Source organism: Rhineura floridana, chromosome 7 (assembly GCF_030035675.1).
Source record: "Rhineura floridana isolate rRhiFlo1 chromosome 7, rRhiFlo1.hap2, whole genome shotgun sequence".
NCBI lineage: Eukaryota > Metazoa > Chordata > Lepidosauria > Squamata > Rhineuridae > Rhineura > Rhineura floridana.
In genome coordinates, this window is record NC_084486.1 from 149,094,674 (window position 1) to 149,107,070 (window position 12,397).

Genomic DNA, 12,397 nt, shown 5'->3' on the forward strand with positions numbered 1-12,397 from the left:
TGACTATTGTCTCCATTTTGATTAATCATTGTGCCGAGGTATTGTTGACAAGTTCAATGTCCTCATTGTCAACTTTAAAGGTGCATAAATCTTCTGTTGTCATTACTTTAGTCTTTTTGACGTTCAGCTGTAGTCCTGCTTTTGTGCTTGCTTCTTTACATCAGCATTCATTTCAAATCACTACTGGTTTCTGTTAAGAGTATGGTATCGTCTGCATATCTTAAATTATTGCTATTTCTCCCTCCAATTTTCACACCTTCTTCATCTTGGTCCAATCCCGCTTTCCGTATGATATGTTCTGCGTACAGATTAAACAAATAGGGTGATAAAATACACCCCTGTCTCACACCCTTTCTGATGGGGAACCCGTCAGTTTCTCCATATTCTGTCCTTACAGAAGCCTCTTGTCCAGAGTATAGGTTGCGCACCAGGACAATCAGCATCTAACTGTTCATAGGGCTTTCATGGTAAGAGGTATTCAGAGGTGGTGTACCCTTGCCTTCCTCTGAGTTTGGATGCATCTTAGTCTGGTGTCTCAGCTTTGACCATTCCGCCTTGGGTGCCCCTGCTAGGAGTCTGGCCTCTTGGTCTAGACTCCTGACGGCATTGTTCTCAGTTTCTTTGACACTCTCAAACCCCCTCACCATGTTAAGGTGTGCATCCTAAAGGGGGATGTTCAACCATAGCAACAACAAAAAGCCTCCCCGCACTTCCAAATGATGCTATTAAGATTCTCTGATCTGTAGTCAGTTGGGTACAGATTTGCCCTTGTCTAGGCAGGTCATCCTAGCTAATGGCACAGAGGAGGCAACTGTCGGTCTCCAATGTGAGCCATTATCTTGCCTCTGGCTCCCATTGTGGTGAACCTCGGGCCTCGCAAATGGTCCAAGTAGTTCCGAGAAGCCTAGAATCATAGAACAGTAGATGGAAGGGGTCCATAAAGCCATTGAGTCCAACCCCCTGCTTGGTGCAGGAATCCAAGTCTGCTGATATTTGCTGAAGGGGACCAACCGGCCTGCATTGCTGCTGATCCAACCCATAAATCCACATTATGTCAAACAACAGATTTTAGGATATGAAAAGCCAATAAAATCTAGAGAATTGTATCCATGGCTGTGTGCTCACCCCCAGGATTCCTGCTCATGTGAAGGAGCCCTACTGACATATGTCTGGGTGTGTAGCTCACCTCCATCCCATTGCTGAATGCGGGGCCACTTGGGGGGAGGGGAGATGCAGCTAGGAGGCACATTGGCTTGGAGGGGGTGGCTGGCAGGTGCAATCCTGCTCACTCCTCACATCTTCATTGAACAAGGGGGTGAGGTGGGGAATCATCTGTACACCCTCTCAGAGTGCAGAATCATATGACACTCCCTTGTGCTGAGTTGGACAAATGATGATGATGATGATGATGATGATGACTGCCCTCAATATTATTTATGTATTTCTTATTAATTCATTTATCTAATGATATGAAGCTGCCTTGTGCTGAGTTGGACTACTCTATTATTGTTGTTGTTGTTACTATTAAATTAGATTATTTAGTCATCTATTTAGCCATATGAAGCTGCCTTATGCTGAGTTGGACTGTATTTATTATTATTAATATTATTATTATTAATAATAATATCAATAACAATAATAATAATAATGCATTGTTTATTTGATATTTATTAGTCATTTATTAAATCATATGAAGCTACCACGCTGAGCTGGACTATATTATTATTATTATTAAATTGTTTATTTGATATTTATTATTCATTTATGTAATAACATGAAGCTGCCTTGTGCTGAGTTGGACCACTCAGTGTTATTCTAATTATTTATTTAATAAGAAAATTATTAATTAATTAAATTAATTAATTATTACATTTATATCCTACCTTTCCTCCAAGGAGCTCAAGGTGGCCTACAAACATGCTTCTCCCCTTGCCAATTTTATCCTCACAACAACCCTGAGAGGTAGGTGAGGCTGAGAGACAGTGACTGGCCCAAGGTCACCCAGTGAGCTTCATATATGAGCAGGAATTTGAATCCTGGTCTCCTCCCAGTCTGACACTCTGGCCATTTCTAAGTGGTTTACAAAGTATAAAAACCAATTACACAACATTATTCACCCATAATTAATCACACACTACGACAATCCCATTGCAACATTAAAATAGGAAACCTCTCCCTTCTTTTGGCCAAGATACAAGAACATAAGCTCCTTTCTCTCTTTCCTATGCTGTTCCTGCTTGAAATGTATTCACAGTGGTGCATACACAAGGCGTCTGGGCCCCTCTGTACAAATAGACTTTTCAATCAGCTTGTTGAACAAAAGCAAATGTCTCCCATCCTCATTCATGGCCAAGAGGAGATTGCTCTGCATCAGCAAATATGTACTCATGTGCCTTCTGTCACTCTCTTCCCACCCTGTCCCTGTTGCAGAAAGAGAGCACACCTTGGCCTGAACCAGCCGCCACAACCCTTGGATGGATTTAAACAGAGATTAGACAGAGTAGAAGCAGATGGCCTGGTGCCCTTCAGGTGTTTTGGACTACAGCTCCCATCACCCCTGACTGTTGGCTAGGCTGGGAGGGGCTGATGGAAGTTGTAGTACATCAGCTGGAGATGACCATGTTGGCTACCCCTTGCATAGAGGGTTAGCCCTCTTGGATCCAGCCAGTGGGCCACCTAGTCCAGCCTCCTGCTTCCCACAGGGTTTGAGTCCCATGCTCCAACAGGAAGACCACAAGTAGGAAATGAGCACCAGAGCCCTCCTTTACCCACAACTCCTGACAATAGGCATTCACAGGCACGAGGTCTCGGATTCTGGAGGAGGTTTTTTTTTTTGTTTAAAGCATTTTTGTTCTGAATTTGTTGCCCCCCCCCTATTTAAATACCATCCAAATTGGTGGCCATTACTGCATCTTGTGGGAGTGAATTCCATAGTTTAACTATGTGCTGTGTGAAGAAGTACTTGCTTTTGTCTGTCCTAAAATTCCAACCCTTCAGCTTCACTGGATGACCCCAGGCTTTGGTATCATATGAGACAAACTTTATCCACACCATGCATGGTTTTACTGTACACCGCAATCATGTTGTCACCACCACACTTTCACCCCTAAACTGAAAAGCCCCAAACTCTTCCTGAAACCTTCCCTCAGAGAAGAGTTGCTCCATGCCCTTGATCATTTTTGACTTTCCTTTTTAAAATCTTTCCCAGTTCTACAATACCCTCTTGGAGGTGAGGCAACCTGAACTGTGCGTAGTGTTCCAAGTGTGGTTGTGCCATAAATTTGCATAATAAAGGTCTCATTATATTGGCAGTTTTATTTTCAATCCCTTTTCTAATGGAATTTGCTTATTTTCCCCCAGACTGGCTGCATGCTGAGCCAACGTTTTAATTGACCTGTCCACCAGGTTCCAGAGATCCCGTTCCTGGCCAGTCACTGCCACTTCAGACCAGTTGCTGAGGGACAGGCAACTGGGAAGGGCTGTTTCCTTCATGCTCTGTTTCCTGGACACACCCATTGTCGGAAATATATTGTTGGATGACGTGGACCTTTAATCACTTCAGCAGAGCACACTTTACATAGTTTTTGTGGTGCAGTGGTTCAGTGGCGTCACTAGGGTTGGTGTCACCCAGTGCGGTAACTCATGGTGTCACCCCCATGGACCTCCTCCCATACCAGACCATACAGAATCCTTAGTAATGTTTTTTGTACTAATGTTACTCGTAAATCGTAATTCCCGTATATCACTGAATGTAATGGCAATAGCAGTGACATAAACAACTAGCAAAATTAAAATTACACCATTAAATTACAATATCATACGCACAGCCTAAATGTATTTACATTTATATATAGTTTCATGTGGTTAAAGTGAAAATTCGGTAAGAAAACAATAGAATTCGAAGTACAAATGTTTAAGAACTGCATCAAAATTATGTTCATTTTAACATTAAACTTGACTGTTACATGAGATACATTAATGGATTAGGTTTGCATAATCAATAACGGCCCAGATAATGTAGAAGTTGTAGACAAATGCATATGGAAATATACTCATAAATGAAATAATACCAAAAAAATAAAGAGGAACAAATACACAAGCATTTCAGCACTTAGTGAACATCTCCACTAAATCAGAACTTTCCTTTCCTGGCCTTCAAAGCTGTGAACTTGTGAATCACTTCATCGAAATCAATGCCTTTCGCCAACTCACTTTCAATTGATAATATCGCAAGATCGGAAAGCCTTGACTGTCCCATGGTAGATCGCAACTAGTTCTTTATAAGTTTCAGCTTTGAAAAGCTCCTCTCACATGAAGCCACAGACACACAAATCGTCTTTCCCTTAATAATGGCTTGTACACCTCCATGGATTCCAGCCATAGTGGCAGCATTATCATAACCTTGAGCACGGCACATCATTATGTCCAGTCCATCACTTTCCAGATTTTTAAGAATGTCGGAACTGAGGTCAGCAGCTTTTTTCCCCTTTAAAGGGAAAAATCCTAGAAATACTTCTTTTACGTCAACTTTCCTGTTGTTGATTTTTACATATCTGATCACTTCGGACATCTGGTCAGTATGTGATATGTCAGGTGTGCTGTCGAACATGATCCCAAAGTACTTCGCAGACTTTATGTCCATGACAAGCATCTCCTTCACATGTATCAGCAATGGAGAGCAAAAATGCTGCAGGGCAGTGTTGGGGCAGGAGAGCCTGCATGGATGTGCATCTGCGCATGAGTGTACATGTACACACACTGGTCATCTGTCCCCTCTCCCTGTACTGAGCTTGTGCATGATTGCATATGCACATGTGAGATGCACATGTTCTCAGTGCTTTCCCCCCCCATTGCTCTAGGGGGGAGGGGTTATTTTGCCGTCCACCTTTGTCCAAGGGCTTCAGGCAGGTATGACAACAGTTCTACAGATATGATGACAATGCAGGGGCCTTCAGAAAAAGAGAACCTGCTTTAAATAAGAGAGGGACAATGACCACAATGCTTTTCCCGTATCAGGCAAATCACCAGGGCAAAGTCTGTGGGACTTGGCGTATGGGGCTCTGCTCCCCACTCTACCTACAACTAGAATGCAACGGAAGCTCCTGCTCCCACCAATACAGTTCTAGCAATGCGCTGCCCAAGGGTTACATATGTGGGGAAAAAATCAACAAAAGGAAAGAAAATGAAGAAGGAAAATGAACAATCCCTTATAAACTTGCACACGCACTCATGCTGAAGACACTCGTGTCTGGGGGTTAACAGACAGCACGACAAAGGCAGGCATTAATTTCTGAACAGACACATTTTCTGACCTCAGACTAATGTGAAGCCCCCCGCCCCACTTTCTAATGTTAGAAATATACAGTTGGGCTGCAGTACAGCAGCTTGTACATGCTCAGAGGCACTGTCTTCCTTTATTCCAGGGCTGGGTCCCCTGGCAATGGAAACAGGCTCTAATGCCTCATTAAAGATCCCAGACATAACTCTGATTGCACTAGGAATGAATGAACTTCATAACAGTCTGAAGTCTGGGTGTGATCACCTTTCTATGGGGCGGTGGGATCACAAAAGGGGCTTGATTTGAGGCACACCAGAACTAAACCCCAGGACCTGTTGTCATCAGCAAGACTCACCCCTTTCCCCTATATGTGAGAAAACAAACAACAACAAACAATAGTTCCTCTGTTCATGTGCAGTGTGCTTTCCCCCCCCTTTTCTCCGGGAAGGATACCCAACTTTTGGTGGGCTTGGGAGGAAGTCCTACAGCAAAGGGGACGGAGTTGCAGCAGAGTTCCCAGCTATTGTTATTTTTGTTATTATTATTATTATTTAAAGAAACTGTTAAAAGGTGGAAACAGATTCCTATGGAGAAATAAAATTAAACTAGGAGTGGTGGTGGGGGGAGAGAACATACAAAGAGCCTGGCTGCTGGATCAGACCAAAGGCCCATCTAGTCCAGCATCGTGTTCTCACAGTGGGCAAGCCTACTTTACAGGGTTGTTGGGAGGATAAAATGAGGATGGGGGCACCATGCACACCATCTTGAGCTCCTCAGGGGGGAAATGTAAATACAAATATACTGCCTTCAAGTCGATTCCGACTTATGGCAACCCTATGAATAGGATTTTCATGAGGCTGAGAGGCAGTGATTGGCCCAAGGTCACCCTGGGAGCTTCATGGCTATGTGGGGATTCAAACCCTGGTCTCCCAGGTCGTAGTCCAACACATTCACCAAGCGGGATATAAATACAATATACAAATAAATGTAAATTGATACCAGTTGCTGGAAACTGCAGGAGGGGAGAGTGCTCTGTGAGCTCAGATCCTCCTTGTGGGCTTCCCATGGGCACCTGGTTGGCCACTGTGAGAACAGGATGCTGGACCAGATAGGCCACTGGCCTGATCCAGCAGGTCTTTTCTTCTGTTCTTACAATAACCAGATGCGTATGTGATGTCCACCTGAGCGCAACGGCCCCCACTTTTAAACAAAAAACAAAACCTCGAGAGGTCCTCTGTTCATGTGCAGTGCACTTCCCACCTTTCCTTCCTCTGGGACTCTCAGTTCCATCTAGGGGCCTGCGTCTCAGTGGCGTGCAAGACAGTCACTCCTGGTGTGGTGTTGGTGGTGGTGCAGCAGCCTCTAGCCTAGCCTGCCTGGTAACAGGCTGCAACGCTGCTCGAGGCCCTGCCCTGCGGGAGATCCAGCTCGGCCACACTGCACGCCTTCCATGTGTTAGCGCGGCGGTGGCAGGGCAGCTCTCTGCCTGCCCCACTTCCTGGCGGTGCCTAGGGGGGGCTCTGGGTGTCACCCCCCTCTCATGGTGTCACCCAGTGTGGTCCGCACCCCCCACACCTTCCTAGTGACGCCACTGCAGTGGTTCAAGGGTCAAGACTTGGGTTCAAATCTTCACTCATACCATAAAGTTCAGAGGGTGACCTTGGACCAGTCCCTGCCTCTCAACCTAGCCTACCACACCCCACAGGCTTGCTGTGAGGATAAAATGGCGGGCGGAAGGCCATATGCATACCATGCTAAGCTCTTGCAAAGAAGGGCAGGATTGAAATGTAATGCAGTAATTAATTTTGCTTTAAAAAGCTACATCCTTATTTTGGGCCAAGTTATTGAGGAAACTGCAAAACAAAACACTTTAAAAAAAAAATAATTATCTATCATGTAAAGTAACAATACAATCCAACAGTGTTTGAGTCACTCCATCTAGCCAATAAACCATCTTTGTGGTTTTTCCCCTTAAATCTGATATAAAGAATTAATTGTGCCATTGACACATATTCCCATATTTTATTAATGCCATTTATTAATAGATGGAATTACAGTTGTTCTCCGGTTCCCTGCATATTATTTCGGGAGGAAAGGCGGGGCATAAATTCAATAAATCAATCAATAGAATTCTTGCAGCTGTCAGCAAGTGTATGGAGTTAGTTTTATGTTCTCTCATCTTACTGAACCCTCTAAGTAATTAAGCCCTTATTTTTTATTAAAAGCAAACAAACTTTTCATTCCCCACCTCCAGCCCTCCCTCAAATGAATCACCATAGCTCCCGAATGGAGCATATTCGTCCAGTGTGAATTATGCTTTAGTGACTGCACCCAGGATAAGGGGGAAGAGGGAATTATGGGAAATTCCAAAGGATTCCTTCTCAGATGCTGAGGCCAGCCTGATATACAAGAACAAAGGAATTCTTCTGCCAGGCAGGGTATGCATGCATACTGATGAGACCAGTAACCCGGACACCTGGAAAAGCCATCGTCTTGGGCCTGTGGGGCAAAAGCTAAGATATGCACCTACTCAGAGTCAAGACAGAATAAGCAAAGCTTCTGATAATGCTAATGTCTGCAATATAAAACACAGGTGGCAAAATACATGATCCAAATGTTGCCCACGGTGGATACTTACTTTACTTCTTTCAGTTAATGTATGTTTCACAGAGGGAAAAAAGACTCTTGCAGGATCTTACATATATATCTTGTGTGTGTGTGTGTATCCCTCGCTGGATCGTCACCTTGTAGTGGTGAGTGGGCTTGCGTGTTCCAATGAACCCTGTGAGCAATGCCGTCGGGAGTCATGTACTCTCAGCAGGGTCACCCATGGCGGTAAGGTCAAGGGAGAGGAACCAGACAAAGAACGATCCAAAAAAGTCCTCAACGGCAGAACAGGAGGAGGATAACAATGTACGTGACAACAGCTGTGAAGGGGATGAAGGCTGCAGCAGATAAAAGACTTCCAATCATCGTGGTATCCCATGCCATTGGATCAAAGCCTTTTCCTGTCAAGATTATGTGTTGATCGTCGTGTGTGATCTCCCCACATAAAACAAATTCACGCACAGGCGTCTTCCAAGCATCTTATCTTGGAAGACAATCTTACTCGGCCAATGAATGAATGAATGAATGACACACACTATATATATGTAAAGAAGTCTTGCTGGGGGATCAACTCCCAAACCCAGGATACTTGATCCCGGCCAGGCACAAACCGTGCCTTCCTTACCAGGGCTGAATTAAACCAATGCCAACCCTGCCAGGTAGGTAGATTGCCACCACCCCTTAAACTGGTCACCCACTCTTGGCCAAGTGGAAACCCCAAGTGCCAGAAATAGACCTGCCAAGGATTCCAAAAGACAAGAGCCGAGAATGTTCTCTTTGTCTTGGTGCCTTACGGCAAAATACCCAACTATATGGTAGTCTGTGTCTAAATGGTCATGGTGCTGGATTCAGAGCCAAATTTCCCCTGTGCTCGCTTCGGCAGCACATATACCACACACACATATACACACACACATAATTGTGATTAACAAAATAAAGGTTTTTATTGTACTACCAAAACATTTCAGCTTCTGCCTTCATCAGCTGCTAACATTCTTTGGCCTTAATCTGGAGGAACCTGGAGGACAGTACAAACATTACTCAGCTCCTGCAAATGAAGCCCCTCTGAGCATTCCATCCTCAAAGCTCTGCAACTGCCACTTTGGTAACAACATTATGTTTTGGTAGTACAATAAAAACCTTTGTTTTGTTAATCACAAAATGGACATGGACTGCCTGTGATCCCGACTTATTGTGACCCTATGAATAGGGTTTGTCATGGTAAGCAGTATTCAGAGGGGGTTTCCCATTGCCTTCCTCTGAGGCTGAGAATCAGTGACTGGCCCAAGGTCACCTAGTGAGTTTCATGGCTGTGCAGGCATTTGAACCCTGGTCTCCCAGGTCGTAGTCCAACACCTTAACCACTACACCACACTGGCTCTCTCTATATATTTTAGGTGATTAATGGAATCCTTATAGGGATCCAGAGCAAGCTCGGGTGAAGTTCTGTTTGCTGCTTTCAAATCTATCTATCTATCTATCTATCTATCTATCTATCTATCTATCTATCTATCTATCTGTCTGTCTGTCTGTCTGTCTGTCTGTCTGTCTGTCTGTCTGTCTGTCTGTCCATTCTCCTACCTCACAGGGTTGTTGTGAGGATATAAAGGAGGGGGAGAACCAGGTACACCACCTTGAGTTCCTTGGAGGAAAGCAGGGATATAACAAACCAACAAACAAACGTTTCCATGGATTAGCTCCCGCTTCATATTGGTTCAGTGACAGTGTATATGTTTTGTTGGAATATATGCGGTTCAACTCCAATTTAGGTTCAGGCTGTATGGGGTTAAAAAGGGTAGCTAGAGAGGAGACCTCTGGGTTGCTAGGCTATACCTGTCCTTTGATCTCCTGCTGTCTCTTCCTTCCTGCTAGACTAATATGCAGAGGATGTTAATCCCAGTTCCTTCCCTCCTTCCCAGTCTTCTTCTTTCTCTTGAGAGGGGAGCAGACATATTCCTTTGTCTCTCCCTCTCCTCCAAGCATGAGGGCAAGCACTGGGCTCAGTGTTTGTGCCTCCAACTTAGCTAGTTAGCTAGATATAGGACTCTTTCCTATCAAGCATGTACTCCCAGAATAAAGTAGTTATTTCTTATTTTAAAGCTTAAAGTCTCTGTCTGACTAATTTGCAGGGAAGGTATAATCTTTAGCAAGGATTCAAACATACACACATAAGCTTGCTCAAAACTCTCCATTCCCAGCATTGCGACTCTCCGACATGTTTTGCATGCAGAAGGTCCCAGGTTCAGTCCTGGCATCTCTGGTCTGAAACCCGGAACAGCCTGTGCTGGTCAGGGTAGACCATACTGAGCAAGGTGGCCTAGTGGTCTCATTCAGTATAAAACAGATTCTTGTGTTCATATTGAGAAGCAGCAAGATGTCATCCTCGTGTGCAGATAGAAGTTGGAAACATGGAAATGGACTGCCTTCACCACCAGTTTGTCTCGGTGCCAGCTCCTGACCCAAAACACAGAGCCAGAAAGCTCTTCCCAGGTGCCCGGAAGTTTGCTTCTGAGACTGGTGGCAGCTCTGCTTGGACGGCAAGAGCCCTTGGGCCTCACAAGAGCAATCTCCCCCACTTTAGCCCCAGGTCTGTCCTGTGAGAGAAGCAGTAGGCAAGAAAGGGTCGCAAGGAAGGCCTGTCCCAGAAGAGCATTCCTCCTACAGGAACCCTGCCTGGTCTATGCTAGCTCTGTTGCTTTCTCTCTTGAGCCAGAGCCTATTTGGCAGAGAGGCTGAAATGAAATGGATTGTCTTCAAGTTGATTCTGACTTACGGCGACCTTATGAATAGAGTTTTCATGGTATTCAGAGGAGGTTTCCCATTGTCTTCCTCTGAGGCTGAGAGGCAGTGACTGGCCCAAGGTCACCCAGTGTGCTTCATGGCTGTGTGGGGATTTGAACCCTGGTCTCCCAGGTCGCAGTCCAACATCTTAACCACTACACCACACAGTGGAGGGGGTTGTAAATAATGAGCCAAAAGTCATGAAAGACAAGAGTTACCTCCTCTGAGACAATGTGGGCAAGATTCAAACCATACAAAGAATAAACATGGTGATCAGTCAAGTAACTGGTAATAACACAGTCCTCTGAGTTTTGCTGTGCTGTAATTTAAAGCCTACAGAAGGAAATAAAAAACCTTGATTTTGATTGAATCTTAAACATATAGAATCAAATTGTTGGCTGATGAATTCTCATTCAGTCATTCCATGCTGAAGCCTCCCTTTGAAGTCCTTTTGTTGGAGAATGGTGCCTTCCAGACCCACAGGAGAATGCCGAAATTCAATCTGTTCTGAATGGGCACCGGCTTATCTCTCTATGTATACATTTGAACTTTGAAATTTCCATGACAAAAGGGAGATAGATACGTTTTATTTGCCAGGGAGGGATCCCAGGAAACAAGAGCTCTGGCATGCCCCCTAAATCTGCTCTGGTGCTTTCCTCAGCCCTCTGGGGTGGGGGAGAGTTGGGGTAAGTCCCGCTGTGCAATCAGAAGTCCCTGCCCTAACGGGACAGTTACTTAGTGCCCCACACTGGATACAAGTCTAAGCTTCTTAAAATGGAAAGACTTTGTAGAATGCTTAATCGTTCTTTAAGGGTATATTTGGGGCAGAAATAGGACAGCAGGAAGGTCCAATCCTAAGCATGTTTCTTTAAAAGTAAATTCCAATCAGCTGAACAGGACTTCACAGCATGCATAATTTTATACATCTTTATCATGTCTCCACTTACCTGCTTTCTAAAATAAAAAGCCTTAGATATTGTAACCTTTCCTCATAGCAGAATTGTTGCTCCAACCCTTTGATCATTTTGGTTGCCCCTTTCTTAGTCTTTTGTAGCTCAATGATATCTTTTCTAAAGTGCAGTGACCAGAACTGTACACAGTGTTCCAAGTGTGGTCACACCACAGATTTGTATAACAGCATTATGGCATTAAACCAGAACTGTCCCTAGAAGCGAAAATGATGAAACTGAGGTTATCGTACTTTGGACACATAATGGGAAGACATGATTCACTAGAAAAGATAATAATGCTGGGAAAAACAGAAGGGAGTAGAAAAAGAGGAAGGCCAAACAAGAGATGAATTGATTCCATAAAGGAAGCCACAGACCTGAACTTACAAGATCTGAACAGGGTGGTTCATGACAGATGCTACTGGAGGTCACTGATTCATAGGATTGCCATAAGTCGTAATCGAAGGGACATAACAACAACATGACATTTCAGTTTTATTTTCAGTCTGTTTCCTAAAGCATGGAATTTGCTTTTTTCACAGCTGCCACACAGTGTTGACATCGTCATTGGGCAATCCATATGACCCCAAGATTTATTTTCTGGACAGACACAGCTGGCTCAGACCTCACTAACGTGCATCACTTGACACATGCTTATATTGAACTGCATTTGCCATTTTAATGCCTTTTCCCCAAGTGGGAGACCCTTTTGGAGCATCTCATAATCCGTTTTGTTTTAGCAACCCTGAATAATTTTATATCAGCAGCAAACTTGACTACC

The 12,397-nt window shown here is 44.3% G+C and overlaps 1 protein-coding gene across 1 annotated transcript in view; it reads right to left on the reverse strand.

Moving 5' to 3' along the window:
* The window catches only part of B3GNT7 (UDP-GlcNAc:betaGal beta-1,3-N-acetylglucosaminyltransferase 7), a 49,447-nt gene extending 45,931 nt beyond the window's left edge, over positions 1-3,516 (reverse strand). Inside the window, exon 1 of the mRNA XM_061637749.1 lies at positions 3,395-3,516. Within this exon, the coding sequence (XP_061493733.1) occupies positions 3,395-3,516 (122 nt within the window). The remainder of the gene's footprint in view (positions 1-3,394) is intronic.
* Between the last annotated feature and the right edge of the window lie 8,881 nt (positions 3,517-12,397).